Genomic DNA, 24000 nt, shown 5'->3' with positions numbered 1-24000 from the left:
CTCACGGTTTGTGTTTCGCGTTGAAACCCGAAGTATCATGTTAAATATTGTGCACAGAAGAGTAGAACCCCCACCCCCTACACACACACTAACACACACACACACACACACACACACACACCATTGATCTGCATCTTTGCTGCAGAGCGACCCTCCTCCACGATACATCATAGGCTTATAGAGACGAGCTATAAACTGACGATGATAATTCGTTTATTAGGCTAGGCTGTGGTTTTAAGCGTCAGCTGTGATTTGTTTAAACGGGTTTTTATATTTGAGCCAGATAGAACATAATCACTCTGAGCAAGCTAGACGACCATTTTCCCTAATATGTGGTGTGTCTGCTTCAACAAGTGCGTTGTGCAGACGGAGATCCCAAACGTGTTGCGCTCCGAATCCCCAACGCGCCAGATGTTAAATGACGCCGACAAACAGCAGATGGCTCTCTTGAGTTTTAATTTCTGTGGGCTATACACGAGATTGAGAATTCATTTGAAAACAAGAAGGGTAGGTTGTAGTGTTGAATGTTTTGCCTTGATTCAACAGAACCCAACGGGATTCGTAATTGAGGGAACGACGGTGTTCTTACGCGTTATTATAACGACACACATAGATTGGATTCTAGCAGTTTGTGATTGTGCTGGGTTTCCAATCACACCTGGAACGTTGTCACGGCGTCAGAGAGGACGGGGTCTGCCGAATTCCTGCTCCTCATGCGTGTGAATCACCGTGGAGACTCTACCGGGAGGAGTGGTGCTGTCCATGGTGCTAGACGGGCGACGGGCCAGGGAGCAGCATGCATTACGCACGTCATAAAGCACTAGTTACGGGGTCCAGGGTGCCCGGTCCTTCTGTACGAAGCCGATTCATGTTCATTCATTTGGCGATATAATTTGAGTTATAAAATGTGAATTGTGTGACATGCAGGTGTGTTGGTGAACCCATCCCTTAGCTCGACATGATTGAATACCATAATGAAAACTAGGATTTAATATGAATTGGCAATTTGGCAAAAAAATAAAATCTATTATTATTATTATGAAAAACCAGGCTGACGTTTTCAAATGTAACGACATCTATATCTATCATGTTTCTCGCTTTTAGAATTTTTTGATAGGGACGATATTCTGGGGGCTTTCTGGTCTGCTCGGTGTCTACAGCCCACCTGTAGGCCACCTTGAGGGGCATTATCACTCTGAACAATAATGACCTTTGTCTTTGAAAACACTGTAAATCCCTTGAGATAAAAGCGTCCCCTAAACCAAAGTCATTAATGGTGGCGCCACTAAATAAATACAGTCTATCAACCACTTAGGACTCATCAAGACCGTCGGAGGATGAGTTTTTCTTGTAAAAAATAAAAAAATCCCTCTACGGTGAAAAAAACTTTCCCATTTCCCAAATTAGCTGTAGGGAAATCCATGAATTGAACGAAGTCACCAAATTGGGTTGACCTTACCTAACCACCAAAAGCCCAAACCCAATCAGATCACACGGACGCCTTCCGTCGACCTATTCTTCAACGTACACACTAGAAGACATCCAAACAGCTTCATAACCGGTCCAAACCATTAATACCCCCCCCCCCTCCCGCTGATGATTTTCCCTAAAGCACGGGGTCTTTGACGCGCTCGGTCGAGAGGGGAGGGAGGGAGCGAGGCAGGGCATAGCCGTGTGTGTATGTGTGTGGCGTGGTGTGTGTGTGTATGCGTGTGTGTGTGTGTACGTTAAGGGGACGAGTCGCCGCGAGGACTTGTTGATTGGGAGGATCTGATCTATGTGGGGACAGTGAACGAGTGACCGCTGCACTACCCAACTGTTCAGGGGGCCATTCATTCAACGTTCATGGCTGAAGCTCGCCTATTTTTTTCTTCTATATTGTATTTTTACGCACCGATCGCCATAGAATCTCCCGCGCGGTAGAATCGATGTGGATAGAAAACACATCTTTCTATCGAAGTCGAAATGTCTCTGCAGCCTCTCGGGGCGTTGGAAGTTTTTTCTTTTGAATTTGTATGCAGCTGCCATACAATGCAGACGTATTCTTCACAGGACTCCAATCCGCTTTGGTACCAGTTTTTGCTCCCGGGTTCCTGTCGCGCACAGCCGTCCGTCGTGTGACCACTGGTGTCTGAGCTTCTTTTGTGTTGTTGTTGCATACAAATAATAACAATATCACAAGGATTACAAAGAAGAAAAACAATTACGCATCAACCTCGGGGGAAGGCTGTGGCTGTGTCCGCTGGCTGGCTGGCTGGCTCTGTGACCATAACTTAACTTGTCCGCATTCCGTTAGAACTTGCAGTCAGCGCACATCATCGATGCCTTTTCGCACACGTCTCCGAGCGCCTGTCATGGAAAACGGCCGTCACACGTTCTCCGTGGCGGATGAGCGATCGCAAAACTCCTAGACGTCGCCGCTTCGCCCAAACCGCCGCTCCGATGGTCGGATAGCCGACGTCGTCAGAGGCGTCGACGCTCGTTTGATTGCCCGGCGGCGGCGAAGACGCGGGCACCGTAACCGTTCATTGATATGCGAGATATTCCGATTTATTGAAAGATATTCGAAAAAGAATAAAATAAGGAAATAGAGGAAGACGCAGCGAGGAGAGAGTTGAGTGCAAATCACTGCAGCCCGTCCTGGACAATTTAGGAGGCGCTGGGAGACAACGTCTCAGCGTTAGGCAATGCCATGTAAAGCAGCGTGCAGGTATGACTGATCATATGCTGTCTCTGTCCGCCTGAGGCGGGCTGACTTGTGTATTTTTTGTTGCTCATGACGGCAATATGGAAATAAATATGAAGTGACATATTTATTTTTCTCCTCCACGATGTCCAAGAAGAACTCGAACGACGATTGACAACTGGTTGTCTCATCTCAGCGTTACCATGTAGTGTCTCGACAGTAACAGACACTGCGCACACTTCTAAAAACAGCGTTATAATACCCGATTCCAACGCTGAAAGGACCGCTTCGGAGCGCAAACATGGGACTGTGATCCGGGCCAGGAGCTCGGAGAGGCGGGTTGTTTATGTGTAGTCTGTGCTCCGTGCGCGCAGACTGGACGTGAGCAGTTGCGAGGTGATTTGTAAAAGACATGGCTGCTGCCATCGCTAGTGGCCTGATCAGGCAAAAGCGACAGGCACGAGAGCAGCATGTAGACCGGCCCGCCACCAACCGGCGGCGAAAGAGCCCCAACAAGAACAAAGGGCTCTGCAATGGGAACCTGGTCGACATCTTCTCTAAAGTGCGCATCTTCGGCCTCAAGAAGCGACGACTACGGAGACAAGGTGTGAGGAACTTTATGTAGTGTGTACGTGCGTGCGCGCATGCGTGCGTGTGTATGTTTGTGCCTGTGTGTGTGTGTGTGTGTGTGTGTGTGTGTGTGTGTGTGTGTGTGTGTGTGTGTGTGCGCGCGCGCGCGCGCGCGCGCGTGTGTGTGTGTGTGTGTGTGTGTGTGTGTGTGTGTGTGTGTGTGTGTGTGCGAGTGTGTGTGTGTGTGTGTGTGTGTGTGTGTGTGTGTGTGCGTTCTCGGTGTGTCGAATCTGAGCGTGTGTGCAGGTGTGCCGGTCAATATAAACCAGCACACATAAATTCATTTAGCCGTGACAGCCACTGGTTGATCGCCCTTATATATAGGGCCACGATTACCGAGTCCCATTCACTGCCAGTTGTATTAAGATATAAAAAATGTAGTAAATTTCAATTTTGCATCCCATGAACATTAACACTCCTTAATTTGGCCATAGCGTTTTTGCTTTAGGGGAAATTACCGGTTACACGGTAAGGCCTTCATTAACCTATAGTCACAAACTCAGTGGTTGAAGCACTCATGGGGATGAACGAGTGCAACAATTGCCTCTGGATTAAACGCAATATGACAGCCTTCAGACTATAGTCAACCCTTATTGGTTCGTGCAGTTTTAACGATCTGTCAACTCGCACTGTGCTCGGAAAAAAAGGGGGCCACAATCGTTTTACGCAGAAATTGCTGAACCACTTTGTTCATAAGCACATGTCGTCAGAAGCAGAAAATGAAAGACGTTTATATGCAAGCAAGAAGGTCAGCATCCCCGCGTAATGGGGGTTACGCCTTCGTTCTATTTTTCACGCATTGTTCGAATCCGTCTGCCAGGGCCCGTTATACCAATCGTTGATGTTCGTTCCACTTATGAAAATGTCATATACCATTTGCCTGTCAATCGAACGGGATTATTCTTTGCACTATCATTCACTCGTATTGAGCTCTGAATGATGGCAGCATTTCATGTAAAATGCAACAGGTACAAAACCTGCTGCATTCAACATCATCCACGCCGTTTTTGTCCTTTGTAATTCCCCGGTTCAATGCATCAAATAGTATACATTTTTCTTTGATATTTATGTTTTGATGTCCAAAACAAATACTTCTTCCTAGATAGTATTGTCCCATTATAATCATGGGATTATGATTATATAAAAAAACTGAACCGTTAAATGACAGGAAATATTAAATAAATGAAGATTACAGTGGATTAGTAGTCCATTAAAATGGATTTGTGCACAGAGGCCTGACTACCAAGGAGCTCACATCTGGCCTTAGGTTAAGGTGGGGAGACCACAAGCTGCTGCCCTTCTGTCTGGCAGCCGCCCTGATCCTCTGTATTTTTTCTCGAGCGTCCATGTGTGTCCCAGTGTCACCTTGTACACGATTCATCCCCTGTCCACTTTACGGCCACCATGTGCCGACTCCGTCTTTTGCCCGTCTTGTCGATGTTTGTTATGAATCTCGAGGCTTTGGCCCAATGGCTGAACTCTCCACTAACACATCTGGAGAGGAGGTGTTTTCATTTATAGAGGGAATTCACACCTAGCTATGCCAAGAGAGACGGGCCGGGCAGGCAGCAGCAATAACATCCTAATAGAGGAGGCGTAGATGTCCTTTGGTGCTGTGCTGTACATCTTAGTATACACATGTCCTTGATGTTTAGGGAAGGTATATTCCACTGCACAAGCATAAATATAGTATAGCTATAGCATACCCGGCTGACCAACAACGTGGCAAATGAACCAACACTCAAACACACCTGCGACAGCGTCTTCTTATTGGACGAGCTGACATCGGTCTAATGGCGGCAGGGGGCCCGCGGGGGCCCCTGGCAGAGACGTCAGGGTGGGGCTGGGAGCGGTCTGAAGACACCTCCGGTGCATCGGAGGAGCCAGACATGTAACGGTGGTGTTGGGATTCACCCTGCATGGTTGGTGTTGCTGGGCGGTGAAGTACAGGGCAAACACTTTATTGTCACTTTGGTGTTCGTTTGAGTTATTTGCCATGAAAGGCCTGATGGGAATCTACTTCATTAATTTCTTCCTCATGGGATACTCTGGGATCAGATCGGTTATATTGCTTGAAGCACCCAAGAGGTGCTTGGGTAAAACACCTTTCTACTACAGAAAGGTGTTTTTCTGTCTCTCTCTCTCTCTCTCTCTCTCTCTCTCTCTCTCTCTCTCTCTCTCTCTCTCTCTCTCTCTCTCTCTCTCTCTCTCTCTCTCTCTCTCTCGCTCTCACTCTCCCCTCCCATATCTCCCTGTATCCAGTGTCTCGGCAACAGCACATGTGGCTAAGCAAGAGTAATGGTGTGGCTTCCCTGAGCGTATTTCAATGTCGGATCCCGGAAGGACATTTAGAGTGAATACGGCAGCGCGTGCCGCTAATCACACGCTGGGAGATAAGGCAGACGTACGTCGCCGTTGTCTTCATTTCAGCCCCTTCTTGGCAAAAAAAGAAGCAACAACAAGACGACATTGTGTGCCAGCGAAGCACAGGCGACGAGAACTATGTCCCAGCGGCATTCACATTGGGATTGACAGTGTGGTCTTGTCCTTTTTCTGTTGAGTTCCTCCATCTATTGGTTGTGGCCATGATGTGCAGCATCGAAAAGAACATATTGTCAACCTGCAGGAACATTGCAAATCTGGATTTAGTTTTTTAATCAGAGACTACTACTCTGCATTAACATTCACAAATGATGTGTGATTGCTGTTTCAGATAACACATGGGTAACATTGCTGATTGGGTAACACTGGAGAAGGCGGGGCAAGGCTACACCTTGACACCAAGACTAGAATAATTCTACGTTTGTGTGTGATATGCTGACGGGCTAAGATCACAGCGCATCCAGAACGACTCGCATGATAAGCGGACGGCGTTGGTACGCACAAAAAAGGCATGTTTTCCACCGCCTCTCTGTATTTAATTATAGAACCCATTTCAAAAGCCAATTGCGGACCAGCGATCAGGCTGGTTTCCCCGGCTTAGCCTCCGACCAGCTGTGTGTCTCTCTCGCTCCCTCGCTCTCGGCCGCCCTCTCACCTCCCCGCCCAGCTCTCTGCTGAACTCTGGCTGCACAACGTGGACAGATCGTCCGGTTGCATTACATTACATTAGACTAGATTAGATTGGGTGATCGCAGCCCCTCCGCTCATAACCACTCCTGTCTTGCCATGAATGACACCAACAGAAGGGCGGCCAGACGACGGCACCACCGACACCAGCAGCCGATGCAGCAGCAGCAGCAGTGGCTGGGGCCAGCGGGGGCTTTCAGACCTGTCCGGGTTAGACCAGCCTGTCGTGTTTCCCCGGATTGCCTCGGCTTCTCCTGGGAGTGAAAGAGAAGGCGAGGGGGAACGGGAAGAGGAAGAACCGAAAGTATGGGTGCTGGGGGGTGGTGGTGGTGGTGAAAATGGTTGGAGAATGGGGACAAGGGGGAGGAGGGCGGTGTGCTGGCAGTATGCCAGTTTCAACCCTTTTTTCCATGACAACGGAAAAGGGGAGGAGTGGGCGGGGCATCACAGGCGGGCTTTTCTTATGCGGGCTGGAAAAACCCTTATTCCAGAAACATCCAAAGTGGGTCAAGAGGGGCAGAGCTGAAGGCAGCCCACAGCTGCTTTCGGTGTGCTGTGTCTGTGTGTGTGTGTGTGCGTGGGAGTCTTCGAGAGGAAATGTGACTGGGGGGATGGGGGGGGGGGGGGGGTGTGCGTTTGTGCGTATGTTTTATGCAAACCATCTTACCATCCTCTTCTACGCAGGATGTTCCTCACACCTAAAACACAGGAAACACATCGGTTGCCGGGGACTTGTCCAATGAGAGGACAGACAGACACTCAGACAGACAGACAGACAGACAGACAGACAGAGAGAGAGAGAGGGACGGGCACCCAGACAGACAGAGAGACACAAAGACGTGCAGATATCCAGACGGAAAGGCGGACCGTCATTCATCTGTTTATTTGCGTATTAAATAGGGACAGATTCACGCCACTGAACATCAGAAAGAAAAATTGGAGATGTAAACAGGCCGGGGTTTGATTAGCAGAAAATGCTAATTCACATCCGTAGTCAAGCGAAAGTTAGTGGAGGCGACGGATGAATGAATGAGGGAATAAGATGACATGAATATGCGGGTGGCATACGGAAAGGGAGCCGGTGATAAGGAGAGACAGGAAAGCCTTGTGACTGAAGTAGCCCGCTGTAGAGCTCGATTGGAGGTCTGGACGTGTTCCGAAGAGCTTGTTTGTGTGGTTTTCTTTCCCTGAAAGGGAACTCCTTCCAACGGATGGCACGCCGCCAAACCACCTTGAGAATCACTGTCAGGCTTTTAAAAAGATATTTTGTGTGTGAATAGAAGCAACGCCACCCTCTGCCTTGAAGGAAGGGGGTTGTGCGCAGGGCTTGAAGAAGATGACGTACGTTCTAAAAGGGAGCGCTTTTAGTCCGAGGAGCCATCGTGGTGGGCTGTCAGCTGGGGTGGGCACGTTAGCAAACCACTTCCTACTAGCCTGCCACCAAAGAACAAAAGTGCTGTGTCACCCCCACCCAACAAACCAAAAGAACAACAACTAAATACTGTTGTTGTTCCCCCCCCCCCCCCCCCTGGCCCCAACCTCCTCTCCCTCCTATAGTCCTTTTCCCTCCCTGGACATCGCCTGTCTCTCGCCTGGTGTCCCCACACTTAATTCAGACTCGGGGTGACACCTTGATGAGCCAGGCTCCGGCAATGACTAATCCTCCTTTTCTTTTTGCAAACACGTGACTCACATGGAGCGTTAGAGTAACCAAACAATGGATCACCGCCATTAAGTCTGAGAAATACACGAAACATGATCAGGCTTGGAAAATCCACTTCACTGGATTAAAATGCAATATATTCCCATGCAGCAATCAATGTTGAACTCAACTATGCTAATAACCTGTTTTGCCATAGATAGCGATTTCTCTTTGCACCAATCAGAAGGCAGCTGTTTCTCTGCTGCTATGCTGGAGAGTGCATGGAGCGTGTATATAGGTTCCCCCTGCACTGGGGGCGAACAGTGGTTCTTGAGGTGGTGGAAAGGGGAATCCTGCTTCCGTGCGAGCTACAATGTGCTGGCTGCTCTCTCCCCCTGGGGACGCCAGCATCACATGATTTATGGTACGACGGACCAGCCAAGTTCACCTCCATGCAAACACGCACACACACACACATGCACTATGTCTCTCTCTCTCTCTGTTTCTCTCTCTCTCTCTCTCTCTCTCTCTCTCTCTCTCTCTCTCTCTCTCTCTCTCTCTCTCTCTCTCTCTCTCTCTCTCTCCCTCTCTCTATATATATATATATTTCTCTCTCTCCCTCTCTTTCTGCACAAACTGAAACATTAAGACTCATGACAACACACAAACAAATACACGCACACAAACACAGACACACACACACACACACACACAAACATTTGCCTCCTAAACATTCCGCTTTTATTTCCCTATAATTGTAACAGATCACCCCCTCGCTTCACTGTCCTCAAGATCAATGTCCCCTCCTCAGATCGGGTAACTGCCTCTGATCAGCGTAATTAATCGGTCACGCAGAGCCATTGGAGTGTGTTTCTCCCCACTTTTGCGAACACACAGGGGTATTGTGTACTCATTAAAAACCCATGTGAAAAGGCATGTGTGCGTGGGAGTGCCTTTGCGTGTGGGTGTGGGTTGGGGATCTGTACACGCATACTTTATTCATTATGGGGTTTGCAAAGAGGGAAAGAGATGGTGTGAGGGGGCAGGCAGGGAAGAGAGGAAAACGGGGAGCGAAAAGCGGAAGAAAGGGGGAGAGAGCGAGATGGAGGGAGAGAGAGAGCGAGGTGAGGTTTGCTCCGATATGATAAATGCATCGGTCCATTTGCATTCCTGGTCTTCCTCCGTCCGGCTCGGTCCACAATGCCCTGAGAAGCCTCCCTTTGAAGTGTCAGCTCCATCATATTCTCCCCATACCGGCCTTCACAGGCCACTGGGCTGGGAATTAATACACACACACACACACACACACACACACACACACACACACACACACACACACACACACACACACACACACACACACACACACACACACACACTCACACACATACGCACGCACGCGAACGAACGAACGAACAGGCAGACACAAACACACACAAACACACACACACACACAAACATACACACTGGCATAAAAACACATTTGTATGCAACACATGCGCACATCACAATTTCAAAACAAAGTACTGTGTACACGATCGCACATTCCCGCCCACACCCACACTCACACACACAAACAAACACACACACATTCACACGCACACAAATGCCCATCAAATTGCAACAGGTGAGCTTGACTGGGAGCAGCATTGATTATGTGACTGATACTGCGTGTGAGTGGAAGAGTAGAGCAGCCTTGGGCCAGGCAGCTGACAGCACCAGGAAGGCTGGCATTTCCACGCTGTTCACAGATGAAAGGATCAATTTGGTTCATCACAAACAGAACCTGTCTATGTAGGTGACACACAAAGTAAAGGCCACTGGTTAAGGTATTTCCTACGCCAGAACGGAAGAACGTCTTTCGCCCTTCCTTTTTTTATGAATGAATGAATGCCCTGGGTTTGATTGGACAATGCAATTGGAAGTACTGGAGCACCACTTAATGTGACTTACGTAATCTCAAAAATCGAATTTGATGTTAGCTTGATCTTCTAAGTATGATGACAGTAGAGATCAAAGCTGGCTTTGCAGAGCAGGTTTGTTTCGATCTATCGGGTTGCTGGTTCTTTTGGCGTGTAATTAGCGAACATTAAATAGTAAACTGTAAACCGTTGCAGTAGTAAACTGCAAAAAAGTGACTGTGAAGGTTTCAAACTAACACCGTTTTTAGACTGGCCTCTGTGGGAATACACTTATTAAAATCCCCTTCTGAAGATTCCTCCAGGCACGCAAATTTGTTCTCTTCTGGAGAATATCTTGATAATGAAGCAGAAATGCCCCTTGCAGTTCCTGGTTTCCGGCCCAGGGTCTGTGCCGTCTTCCCCCAGAACTTCTGCTATAACACCGTAGACACACGCTGAAGTTGAGATCATAACTAACCAAAGGTACCATGGAGAAGCAGGCTTATGATGGTCTGGAGGGTGTTTCCCACCTGCCGCATGGAGATGTTCTCTGAAAGGGCTGCTGAGGTCATCACCCGACATAAATATTCAGGGAAGTTAACACACTAAATAAATCAATCCATGAAGACGCATCAACCGTCTGTCTCTCTGCTCTCGGCAGACTGCCTGAGTCCTCTGTGGCTATCTCTCTTCCATGTCAACGCACTCTCGCACGCCCGTCTCAACCAGACTGCTGTGTAGGTCCACGCAAACAACTCCCTCACTCCTACATCCCTCCTCTCTCCCATTCTCTCTCTCTCGCCGTCATTCTCTCTGTCTATCTCACTATCTATCACACACCTCTCTCTCACACACACACACACACACACACACACACACACACACACACACACACACACACACACACACACACACACACACACACACACACACACATCCCTACACCACAGTGAAAGCAGGAAGGTGAAGGTGATCAGATATACCCTCTGGACTTTATTAGAATTTAATCTGAGGTGATGGCTACCATTGCGATGAAAGCATGAAGTGACAGCACACACACACACACACACACACACACACACACACACACACACACACACACACACACACACACACACACACACACACACACACACACACACACACACACACACAGATAAATACCGCACCATCGTATTAATAATCCGAGTGTAGGCAATATTTTCCCTGGTATAAAACTCAGAAGACATTTCACACCCACTGAATTCCTGCCTTATTGAAATCCCCCTGCTGTTTCGCATCTCTATTCATCTCTTTTAACCACGGCTAAACATCTAATCATTCATTTGTCTTTCCGCCTCTCTGTCTCTCCATCTCCCCCTCCACCTCGCTCCCTCTCTCTGGCTCTCCCCGTCTGTAGCCTGGTGCTTCTTGTCGCAACTGAATGACAATAACACCGGTTATGACGGTCAGCCATATTTCTGCTTAGTATTTTTTTAATGTTGGTGTCTGTGAAGCTCCTCTCTGATTCATTTGAATACGGAGCTAATCTGGCCGCTGGGCTGGCAGAAAGTCCCAGGGCCTGGCGGCTTTCCATCCCACGCATAGCACCCAGAGAGGGTGCTGTTGGGTTCGTTATGGGAGCCCGACAGCTTCAGATTAATATGTCTATAATTGGATGCCCTATCTCAGACACGGAGCGCCGCTTATTGTTCATACGATTTTGTTTGCCTCACCAGGCGTTATGAACGCAGTGGTTTTTTTTTATTCGTTTAACTGCGAAGCAAAACAAAAACATCTCACATTGAATGTGTTACATTGCCAAGAGTTGTTCTTGTTTAAATTATTGCTCAGTGTTTTTGAACGGTTTACTAATCTACTTCCTTCACACCCTCCTCCCTCTATTGCCCCAAACCCAAATTCTCCTCTCTCTTTCCTTCTCTCCCCTTGTCTCTCTCCTCGCTCCCTCTGTGTCTCTCTCTCCTCTAGATCCCCAGCTCAAGGGTATAGTAACCAGGTTATATTGCAGGCAGGGATACTACTTGCAAATGAACCCCGATGGATCTCTTGATGGGACCAAAGATGACAGCAGCAATTCCTGTGAGTAGCCTAACACCATTTTTTATATTCATATTCTTTGTCACCTCCTGTTGATAAGGACATATCCACAGGGACTTTTATTTGCCAAATATTCGGAAACGTGTCAGATTCCAACCCTATCCATCTCCATCTCTCTCTCTCAGCTGTTTGTCAGGCTATGCAAAGACAGAGTATGTTTATTTGCCAATTCCACTGAGAAGGAAAATAGATCAGAAAACAGTTGGCCTATTAGCGGGGCTGTTCTGCCCCATTTCTTGGTTACGCTCAAGGCTAGCCGCTTGATTCTATTTCAGTGGCAAGTGCGAAAGCAAGCTTGACACTTTCATTCTTCACCACAAGGAGCAGTGACACGTGTCACATCTGATAGGCTGATTAAAAAACAAGTGTCCAAACAATACAACACTGTAGCCACAAATACTATGTCTCCCCACGCTGTTTCTTCTCGTCCTTAAAAGGAGGTGCCGCTGACAACAACTGCTGCTCACTGAACGTTACCATTCCAGTCAAACGCAAATATGGTTTCCCCTAACAAGTAGAATCTGATCCATCGATACCAATTACCTTATAGGGTCAGCAGGGTTTGTTTAACTGATAGGTAGGTAACACACACAGGCATATACACACACACGCACACAAACAAACACACACACACAAAAAACGCGCGCGCACACACACACATACACACACGCACTCTCATCACCTGTGCTGGTCTTTACCAGTGTAACCAGAAGCCATTAGCCGACAGGCCTGAGGATTTTGCGGCAGCTACAAAAGGGCCATTAAATCTGCATCGCACCGATGGAGTCCCCAATTACAACTGCTTTGCAGGACACTCAAAGCTCGGTTATGCCAGGCTACTCACGTTTACTAGCCGCGTAGCCCTTTATCCCCACATATTACCTCAGAGAAACAGCTAGTCCTGGTGGTCTTTTGGGGCATATTAACAAATAGACGCATTTCATGTGTTTAATTAGTGGTTTAAAATGACTCCCTCTACAAATGTGGCATAATAGTATCTGCTCTTTATGTGTGTGTGTGTGTGTGTGTGTGTGTGTGTGTGTGTGTGTGTGTGTGTGGATTAAAATGTATGCCGGTAATTTTTTTTGCAAATGATACTTACACGAGTGTGTTTGTGTGTGTGTGTCTTTCAGCTCTGTTCAACCTCATTCCTGTGGGTCTCCGCGTCGTCGCCATCCAGTCCGTGAAGTCAGGGTTATACATCGCCATGAACGGGGAGGGCCATCTGTACACATCAGTAAGCTGGCCTTTGTTATTCTATTCTATTCTATTCTATTCCCAACACATGGTGATACTGATGTTAATGCTTGAACAAATTATCAGACAATGACCAATCTGATGTGATTTGGAAAAATTGAACTCAGAAACATCCAATGATTTGGAACACATCAACAAGCGTGTTAAACAGAGACGCTTTGATAGTGTGTCAAAAAAAGGGATCTCCTCCGTGTGACACGTAGATGCCTTACATCTTTGTCTGCAGTGGCAGCCATGACACGTCACTACAGTGTATTTTTAGGCGTGAAATTGAATGGAATGATTATGTATTCATATTGCTACGCCCAGTAAGGGGTACATGCAACAAAAATAAATAAAAATTTGTGTCAATGGCTCTTGATGGATGAGGAATTGAAAACACATTTGATATGGACAATTTCTGTGATCTGCAAAATAACTGTTCGGCTTTCCCATGATGCTTGGACCATATGCTTACAATACAAATCTTGGCCAATAAATTCTAAAGGACCCTCCCCCCCCCACGCCGACTGCCAGAAACAGATTTACTTCCTCTATCTCCATCTTGCTGTCCGTTTCCCTTGGCTTCTCCCAGTTAGCCAAAAGCAATCAGCAAAGGGAATATCATGTACAGCGCATCCCTCTCAGAGTGAGGTATCCATCATGATCACTGCCTCCTAATCCCAAGCCCTGGTCTTTCCCTTTTCCTCATTACCTTTTACCATTTACTCCTCTGTCCCGACCCTTTATCATAACCCTGGATAACAGATAGGAGAGCCCTGCTCTCAACCCCAGCAGCCCCATCGCACCGGCATCGTTCCCCATGGAACCCCCATGCGACTTAATCACCGCTTGACTAAAACCATGTTATAAAATTCCCTCTCAGTAGGATTGACCCAGAAACCTATGGATTGTGTAGAGGAGAATGCACCAAAGGGATTGGGTATTAATACACCGTATGGGGGCCTAGCATCGCGCGCTAAGGCAAGCAGGCGGCTGAATGAACTGTCGATACGGTAGAATGTGCTTAACGTTCACCTCCTCTCACCTGAGATGTGTCGTGAGTGGTTGCTGCCTGCCATTATTCGGGGAAGATCAGAACTCCTCCGAGTGGCTGTGAATATTCCACTCTATTTTCTTTCTATAGGCATCTCCACTGGTAATCAGTGGAATGTCTTCCACCCTTCAGGATTGCCACGCCAGTCAAAGGGGTAAGGAGATTCTTGCAGCGGCAAATAGTTGGCTCTTTCCCTAGGCCGGCTAGGAGTGGTTCGGTTCCATTGAGTTTAACTGCCATGCCGCGGCCCCCCTACTCAGCCGAGACCTATTCACCGGGCTCCCTCTCTTAGTCCATTTGGAGGCTCATTTCTGTCCTAATGGAGGCCCTGATCCTACCCACACCATCCCTCCACCCCCCCCCCCGGCTCACAGCCCAGTGTCTGAGCTCCGCCATCTCTGAATTACCCCCGTAATGGCCGCCTGAAAAAGCACACTTTGTCAGCCTCCTACTCGTCCTCCTCTTCCTCCTCTTCCTCCTATACCTCTGCTGCCACCTCCTCCTCTTCTCCTCCAACTGCTTCGTCCTTCCCCTGAGAGCTACCCCTCCCGTCCCGTTGGTCTCTCCTCCTCTGTGGCTGAGGGATGAAGATGGCCCACGCTTTTCTTTCCCGCCCATTGGGTGTTTTTTGATTAGAGTGAATGCATAGAGAGCAGTGAGGCAATGCCGCAATAGAGGAATGGCTGCTTTTATTTCTGTGCACGCAACATGAAGCGTTGGGGGCCTAGCATCGTCTGCTGGAGATATCCAGGGTCCCCCAACCCTTTTGATTAAAATAACTTCATGGACGCTGGTATTGTTATTCATTCAGTATTCCGTAATTAATCCGTTTTTTTTCTTTCATCGCGATGACGCATCGTGATTACGGCTCGCGTTCCACTCCTTAGCGGTAGATGAATGAGAAGAAGAGTTATGGAGAGAGAGACAGAGAGACAGAGAGACAGAGAGACAGAGAGACAGAGAGACAGAGACACAGAAACATACAGCGAAAGAGAGAGAGAGCGAGAGATACAGGGAGCGAGAGAGTGAGAGAGACAGGGAGTGAGAGAGAGAGACAAGGAGAGAGAGATGGAGAAAGAAAGAGAGAGACAGAGAGAGAAAGCGCGACAGTGAGATAGAGAGAGAAGAGAGAGAAGAGAGAGCGAGAGAGTGCGAGTGACAGGGAGATAGAGAGAGACAGGGAGGGAGAGAGAGAATCCTTCAGAAGAATAGAAAAAACGACACTGTAAGACCATTCAAGGCTTCTGGTAGTGCATCATATTCCTTTGGGTGTGGAACCCCATATTCTATGTGTGGCTAGGAGGGATAAAAAGAAGGAGATAGCATCAGAAAAACTGTGCCAGTTGCCACAAAGGCCTCGCCATGGAATAAAGGAGACTTAAATCTTCTCAGATTGAAGTTCACTGGCTCATTGTACCTGAGCCAATGAACTGCTGGCTAATTTGTGCCCGTGGTGGCTGAGATTAGCTCCACCTGGCCCATGATGGAAACAAGAAGGAACATTATGAATGTCTTTTAATCAAAGTGGAAGTGAGACCTTTTTTAGCCAGACATATTTGAATGAGATTAAGCTCATGATATTAGAAACAAGGACTTCTAGGACCACTGAATCTCAGGAGAACCTGAACACGGGATTGGTTTTCAATTGTGGCATCGCGGTCGGCCACGATGCCGACCACAGAGAGTGCAACTTTGTTCTCGATGATGTCGGGCCGCTCGTGTAGACGTCTTTGCTAATACGGTCTCCAGCCATCTCCCTGGTTTAAAGGTTGGGCATTTCACGATTGGTCGGTTTTCTTTAGAGCTCTGCCCGATTATTTCACCTCACTGGACTCTCTCATGTGCCTGTTTCGTTTTATTTCTTTTTTATTTTCCTCTGGCGTCGGCACTTGTTAGCGGTACCTTTCATGATGGTCAAATTGACTTGCCACATCAATGGAGAGGCCCTTAACGGAACCAAAATGCTTCAAAGGCCCAATCTGAAACAGTGTTGTGGCTTTGGCCTTCCTCGGAGGGCTGTATCAACCCACCCTATGAACACACACGGCCTAGAGCATGTGTTTGCTTTAGTGCCCCCACTGTACACCGACTCACACGCTCACCGCCGGTAGCTCATGCATGCATTGCCCTTGGAAAGCATCGTTATTGGATCTAGCAGACACCGACGGCACGTGGGGAAGAGGGGGTACCAACAGCTTAGGTAAGCCAGTGGCTTGAACTGTGGCATTCTCTCAGGGACATGAGAGCCAAGTATCCCTGATGCTTGGTATTTCTCTGCCATATTTCATATTCATCATGTGTCCCCCATGCATGTGCTTTGGTTTCTCTTTAAAGTTCTGCCTATTAAAGAGGGCCTCTCTCAGATGCCTTTCTTCCTTTGCTTTCATCCCTGGAGCCCTTTCCAAATACATGGCATTTGGGTTAGGCATTTTCCATTGACCTCTTGAGGTTTTCTGACATGGCCCCATATTTACCTGGTATTATCAAAAACCTTTGGACGAAAGGCATTGTACTGACTCCAGATGTGTGCATTTACGTTATGTGTAGGCTTTCTGTATCGAAAGCTATTTGATTTAAAGATGAAACAAATTAACTGTGCTAAATCATAAATACTAAAGTATACTACTAAAAACAAATGCTAACCCATCAGACAATTGGCATTCTGATACTGGGAGTCAAAAGTGGCAGAATCTCAAGACGGATCCGTTGGCAAGGTCACTGCTTAAACACTTCCACCTGCGCCAGCTCTTCTGTGATCCCTCGCCTGCCGGAACACGAATTACTCCTAATACCTACATACATTGAAGCAGGCCAGGAAATGAGCTCGCAACCCAGTCTCCACATTACCGCAAATGGCTTGTACCTAATTACTCAGCTGAGTTCCCCTCGGAAGGAGAAATGCGGTTAAATGGGGGAAGCCTCATTATTTTTCCATCCTCTGATGTAACGTCAGCGGGAGATGAAGTGACGGTTGCAGGGGGGGCGGGTTTGGATAGTTCTGAGCGGCTTCATGCATAATGAACCAGGTCGGAGGTAGGTGTTGGACCCGGACCGGTGAACCGGAGGCCACTGCCAACATGGGCTAAGAATAGCTTAGCACTCTCTCCTCCTCCCGACACTTCACGGGCCCCTTGTGTTATCAACGGCCACCATGCTGCGCCGGGGCGGCCAGATGCCTCGCGGGAGGATGCAGGTGCACCGTCTGGCTGTCGTGGTCTTGATTCGTACAAGGCGGGCGGCTTTGGTGCTCTGGCTTCGTCGTCCGGAAAGGGGATTGAGAGTTTAATCCCGGTATTTGATCCCCTTCTGTTCAGGGTGTATGCATATTCCCTCTGTGCATTCTGATTGTAAATTCCGATTTGATTTCCATGGAACCGATGCCCAGGATGAATGGTTGGACTCTGCGATGGACTCAACCTTCCAGCCTAGCATCTTTCCTACTTCTTTATTCTGCTGGAAAAGGCTTCACCCCACCTCTGACCCTCCCATGACCGTGACCAGAAAATAAGTTGGACCAAAAAGATCAATGGGTATTTAAATATAAATAGGATATGTAAAGAGGATAGATTATGTGCTTGGGATTAGCATCGGAAATTCCCCTCTTGTGTTGTGCCTGTAAGCATTCTTCCGACACGATCCCAGTTTCTTAGGGGAGCGTGCCGGGGTTCCGTAAACAAGTCATCTCCACCTGGGAGTCTACAGGGCCAGGCGTTACCTCTCCTGGGTGCACAGAGGTCTCCAGATAACACCCAGTGCTGCCATTCCAGCCTTCACGCCCTCTGGGAATCAAGCCACGCCCCCTCTGAACCATATATCATAGCAATAAGGCAGCCGGGGAAATGTCCTCTAGCCCACCTCTAGGTCAACAGCTTAAGGTCTATCAATTTCCAATAAACCCCCGTGTCCCCCGTTCATTCTTTTATTCCCCTGTTTATTCAGGGTAATTATGACGTTAGGAAAATATACGTGCAGTGGTTTTCTGAGTCAGTGGTTCACGAGACACGTATTTATGGCACAGAGCTGAGAGCCTTGTCGTGGCAGAGAGAGCGCCAGGATGAATAGATGAGGTGATGACGAGGGTGATGAAAAACCAACCCAACCTCCCATGCAAATGCATCCGTTCCAACGTGCCTCGCTGTGTGTATCGGGGCGCATGTGTGCATCAATGTGCATTCCAGTTTATTTTTCTTTGCGTTGTACCTGGGAGATAAGACAAATGCACACAAACGCATTGGAAAAATCTCATTGGAAAATTGCATTCCAGTCGTCAACCCCCTTTAATAGTCAAGGGTCTGATCTCATCCCAACCAATTCCTTTATACCCCTTTGTGCAACTCGGCTAGAGTAGTATGTTCCTGGTTCTTATGTGACCACAAACACCCACGTAGTGATGCATGGCAGGTGTGGTATTGAATCGGTTGATGAGATGTGTGATTGGTTGTGATTTGACGTGTTCTTCCTGTGCTGTGATGTGACACGTAATGAGAAAACGGCGGGCCTAGGGGGGGTGGATGTGATGTAAATGGGGTGCGTTTGTGTGTGTGTGTGTGTGTGTGTGTGTGTGTGTGTGTGTGTGTGTGTGTGTGTGTGTGTGTGTGTCCTGGCTCATGCTACTGGCTGGACTGATTAATACAATCAGTGGGGCATGCTGAAGAATGCTCTAATATGCCTTCTGAATTTTGAATTATGTGCCTTCTGTTTACAACAAATGAATCATTCAACCAAAACGGCACATTCCTTGTTATACAACAACAATACCTGCTGGTTATTTCCTCATCAGAAAAGCTCTACCAAATAATATGCATAGTACATGACAAAACTCTAATTAGGATGTTTAACTTCTTTTCATGGAAGCTGTTGTGTGATTGCAGAATTTCATCACAATTATGTGTTTCAATGGAAATCCGGTGTACAGGTCTGGGGAAAGGAAAGGGAGGATGGGGGGGGGGGGGACAGCTTCATATATAAAGATTGCCTTCCTCCATTTGGTCCCACGGGGGGGGGGGGGGGGGGGGGACGACCAAAGGGAAGTCTCCCACAGGGCAGCCGTTCCAATGCCCTGTGTAGGACACGGGCGGGGTCCTGTAGGATGGAGTGGGCAATCCGGGGTCTTAGCTGATCATGCCGGGAGGTCAAAGACGGGAGAGGGAGGTGGGGAGGGAGGGGGGGGCTTCGCTGTTCACAGCATCCTGTGGAGGCGCTTCTTGTTGTGGATTGTGAGAGCGTGGAACCAGCAGATGAATTAGAAGGTTATTATGGTCTCAATGTGTTTGGGATACTCCTGCTTACCCCCATATATAACATATAATATCATATATAATAGGAGTTTACCTTCCTCAAGGAATACTGGCGCTGTAGGAACGTTTCGGTTTAAAAAACAATCAATGGTATTTTCTACTGGTGTTTTGTACTGGTGTACAGCATCCACCAGTTCCCAATGGATTATGGTTGCAGTTCATGAGGCCATCCTAATGTATTCATAAAGGTGCTACCTGGTATGTGACCAATAGAATCCCTGCCAGTAAGGCCGCGTAGACCATGAAGTGATGGATCACTTTGTTAATCCCCTGAGAGGGAATCTTCATTAACCACTGCATGACACCATGAAAACATCAGTAACGGTAGAAACAACAGAATTTATGCATGAACCACAGGCACTGCAAGCATCTTTTCAAGATCAGCCACAAGTGGCAATGCACAGACAATTAATCTTTATTAAAAATTACATTAAAAGAAAAGTACAGTGTCACAGAACGCAAATGGCTTTTCCCTTCTTTAAGAGAACCTGGTTCATCCAATGTATGAAGTGCATTGCTTGCCCTCAAAGCATGCTCACTACAAGTAGATCACAGGGAAGCCTCAGTGTTTCTGTGCTCGGCTTGTAAACCGGCATATGAAGCATTAGAAGTGTGTGGCCTCTCGAATTGAGTTTGAGCAATGTGAACCGTGACCTTCACAGAGAACATTACACATCAGTGGTGGTTCAGTGAAGTTCAGCATTGGCTTGGCTTGTTCACCTTTAACCTGTCGCTTATATCTACTCCTCATGCCTTTAATGGTTAAATTATTCATGTTTGTTTAACTATTTGACAATTGAGCACTTTTATCCCAAGTTACGGTTTGTCAATGTAGCTAGTAAACATTCTGACGGCTTGGGCCCCTTGTCAACTTTATCAAAACCATGACCATGTTTGGATCTTCTGGGAGTCTTCTACGTCTTCATCCCTTGGTGAGTGTTTGTTTGGAAGTTTTTCTGTTTGTGTGTGTGTATGTGCGTGCTAATGTTTGTGAGCGTGTATGTTTGTGTGTATGCCTGTGTGGGCTCACCTTGGTCCCCTGTTGGACCGGTGGGATGCTGCACTAGCATGAGGCATACCAATCTCAACACGCTGTAATTATTATGAAGAGCACGCCCAGTCTGTTGTTATTGGCTGCGTGGGTGATCCTACCGCTGGCCTAATTGTTTTCATCAGTGTGTAAATGTCACGGTCCAAATACAAACGGCTCACAAGATGTTGTTTTTTGCCTCAAGTGCGATGTAATGTGCAAATGAGCAACCATAGGGGAAGAAAAACACTTGAAGCCAGTCAGAAGAACCCATCGCAAAACCCCGCCGTAATTGGACGGGTATCACAGGCAGACACTGCATCGCGGGGCCGCAACTCATTAAAACACACTCTACAAAGTAAAGCACAGCAGCCAAAAGCGTCTGGAATATATGAATATGTTTCCTGGATCTGCGAGTGTGAGGGGTGTGATGGTGTTATTGCGGTTTAACGTTTCAATGGGGTCACAGGTATTGAGTGTTTGAACGCTGCGGGTCTTGCTCGGCCTGTTCCCAGCGTGGGCCATGGGCCGTGATCAAGATGCACTCGGTGTGACGGGAGACAAGCGAGAAGCCCTCGGTGCTTTCGCGGCGGCTGCCTGCAGCCTGTAATGATGGCGTGCGCTGCCGCTGCTGCTGCCGCTGCTGCTGCCGTCGCCGCCCGCCGTTCCCCCTTTCCTCTGCCGATGCATTGCCGTGTCCCGTCCGTCACCCCCGATGCTTGCACCTACGAGAAACAAAAGGAACATTTGATTTGGATTCACGCCCGTAGCCGTAAGAGATGAATGGAGTGACAGCTCTCGAGAGGGGGAGGTTGTGAATCAGGAAAATTCAATCTTTTCAATCTTCACTAAGCCTGGGCTCTCACACCCTGCTGCTCACTCTTCATGCATGAGAGAGAGAGAGAGAGATAGAGGGAGCGAGAGCGAGGGAGGGAGAGAGAGGGAGAGAGAGAGAGAGAGAGGGGTAGGGAGGGAGAGAGAGAGGGAGAGAGAAAGCGAGAAGGAGTGGGGTAGGGAGGGAGAGGGCAGGAGGGAGAGAGAGAGAGAGAGAGAGAGAGAGAGAGAGAGAGAGAGAGAGAGAGCGAGAGACAGAGTGAGGGGGAATAACTACCATTACACAAAATCTGGGGACCACCATTTCAGGCACAAAGGCTGCTCGAGTGTGTAGAAGCCATCCATATCAGTGCGTTTGTACGGCTATGTTTGGGAGTAGGAGAGAGAGAGAGAATTAATGTGAGCTTGCGCGCATTTCTTTCCAAATGATACACAGGGGAGCTATATAACTATATGACTGTATATCTGTGTCCACATTTATTTTGAAGGGAAAAATGCAATCCTGCGAGGCATTGCACAGATTCATTAGTGTCACTCCACGATTTCGCCTGCGGTGGAAGATTTACACCCGTGGTTTGTGTTACTCAATAACCCATCCGGGAGCTGCTATGTACTGTACTGTACTGTGTCAGGTATGTAGTGTGGGGAGAATACACTGGGCCTGCTAGTCTGCTTGTAGTTGTGATGTAATCTGTCCAGAGCCTTCATAAAACCTGCACACCCAAACTTGTAGGCACACACAAACACACACACATACACACACACACACACACACACACACACACACACACACACACACACACACACACACACACACACACACACACACACACACACACACACACACACACACAAACAATCATACATGTTACCACACAAACAAACAAGAGCATGCACTTTTTGCATACAAAATCACTGACATCACACACACCGTCCAGATCTTGTGTACAAGTGCATGAACAGAGAACGATGAGTTCTCAGAGGGAGGAGGCTTCAGAGGGTAAGACAGGCAGAACGGTGCTCCATCGTATGCGTGGAGCTAGCCTCATATCACCCTGTGTCGTTAAAAACAGTTTAAAAAAGGGCCCTGCAGCCCCAGATAATCCTTGTCTGTCTAATCGTGCGTTAAGTCTCTGACACCGACGCCACTAACTGTAATTTGGTCAACGACCTGGTGTACATTTTTGATCAAACCTGACAAGAGGGCAAATTAATATATAGCTGCTTTTGCAGAGGTCTGGACAAAAAAAGCAATTGGAGGACTCCTTCTGTCCAAGGTGGGGACTCTGATAAGACCTTTCAGAAAGACTTCACAGACCATAACAGTGTTCCGGGAGAAAAACAGAACTAAGATTGGAGTGGAATTAAATTTTCTTCCAGCAATTCCAGCAGTTAGGGCTCTATTGACCAACTCACCCAAAATTGTGTTCTGTTTTTTGTTTTTTCAAGTTCGTTAATGACCCCGAAAGAAGCATCATCCAATGAAAGGGAAGATTCCAATCAGAGGTTGGGTGATAAAGGAGGGCATTGGTTCATATCCCTTTATTTGATCTGCGATGACCAAAGCCTATGATGCAACACCCACACACACACACACACACACACACATACACGTACTGAATCCCTGTTGGAGAGAGAGAGAGAGAGAGAGAGAGAGAGAGAGAGAGAGAGAGAGAGAGAGAGAGAGAGAGAGAGAGAGAGAGAGAGAGAGAGAGAGAGAGATGCTATCAGGGACTATCTGGCTGTTCGTCTGCAGGGATCATAAAAGATGACCGCAGCATATTTCATTACTTCAATAATGACCACAGCGATCCGCTTCCAGATCTATAACTTAATATGATTCAATAAAAATAGCTGTCCAAGTCGTCTATAAAAAACAAAGCCGAAAACACATCAATAGTCTTCATGTCAGAAAGTCCACCCCGACAAGCAGATCCTCAAGCCAATTCTCAAATGTGATGCATTATGCAGGGATGATTTTTCTGTGCAAAATAGAATCACATCGATCAGGATTCAGATAGATAGATCTAATAGTTGTGAATGGTTTATACCAAATAGTTGTGTCAAGATGCTTTGGAATTATTCATTTATTTTACTTTTATAAATATGGCTCAGTGTTGGCTGTAGGGCTCCATTACATTCAAAGCCTGTGAAGGCTTTTAATGCGGTGAGGGAAGGCTATTTAGATATGTGAAGGAATACCAATCATTCTGACCTTTCTCTTTTAGTTTTAGGAGGCCATAGCTAGACATTCATTCATCTTAACACTGAGACATCATCTCAGTCCTTTTTTGAGTATTTTCCTTGATTTTAGTTTGTCAATATACGTTGAATATTAGGTTAATAAATAACACATTAACCAAAAGCAACGCATGAATTGGTCGATTACCCAAAATGCTTTAAGGCTGCCTCCTTAAACGTACTCTAAATCTATCACAGCTACTGCTGTACTTATAGTGAAACATACTCTTTCTAAAGTGCTCCATATCTCCGCAAATAATAGTTTACTTCTCACTGTTGG

At 47.4% G+C, this 24000-nt stretch overlaps 1 protein-coding gene across 2 annotated transcripts in view; it reads left to right on the top strand.

Annotated features, from left to right (window-relative positions):
* fgf14 (fibroblast growth factor 14) overlaps positions 1 to 24000 on the top strand; it is a 93465-nt gene that overhangs the window by 57816 nt on the left and 11649 nt on the right. The window contains exons 1-3 of one of the 2 annotated variants that reach the window (XM_030344150.1): positions 1602 to 3291; positions 11897 to 12007; positions 13159 to 13262. In XM_030344150.1, the coding sequence (XP_030200010.1) occupies positions 3099 to 3291; positions 11897 to 12007; positions 13159 to 13262 (408 nt within the window). In that variant the 5' untranslated portion in view covers positions 1602 to 3098. Of the gene's footprint in view, positions 1 to 1601; positions 3292 to 11896; positions 12008 to 13158; positions 13263 to 24000 lie in introns of those variants that run through there. The other variant, XM_030344149.1, reaches the window with a different exon arrangement.

Source organism: Gadus morhua, chromosome 20, assembly GCF_902167405.1.
Source record: "Gadus morhua chromosome 20, gadMor3.0, whole genome shotgun sequence".
NCBI lineage: Eukaryota > Metazoa > Chordata > Actinopteri > Gadiformes > Gadidae > Gadus > Gadus morhua.
Note: the sequence above shows the minus strand (reverse complement) of the source record. Positions and strands in the feature narration are given on the sequence as shown.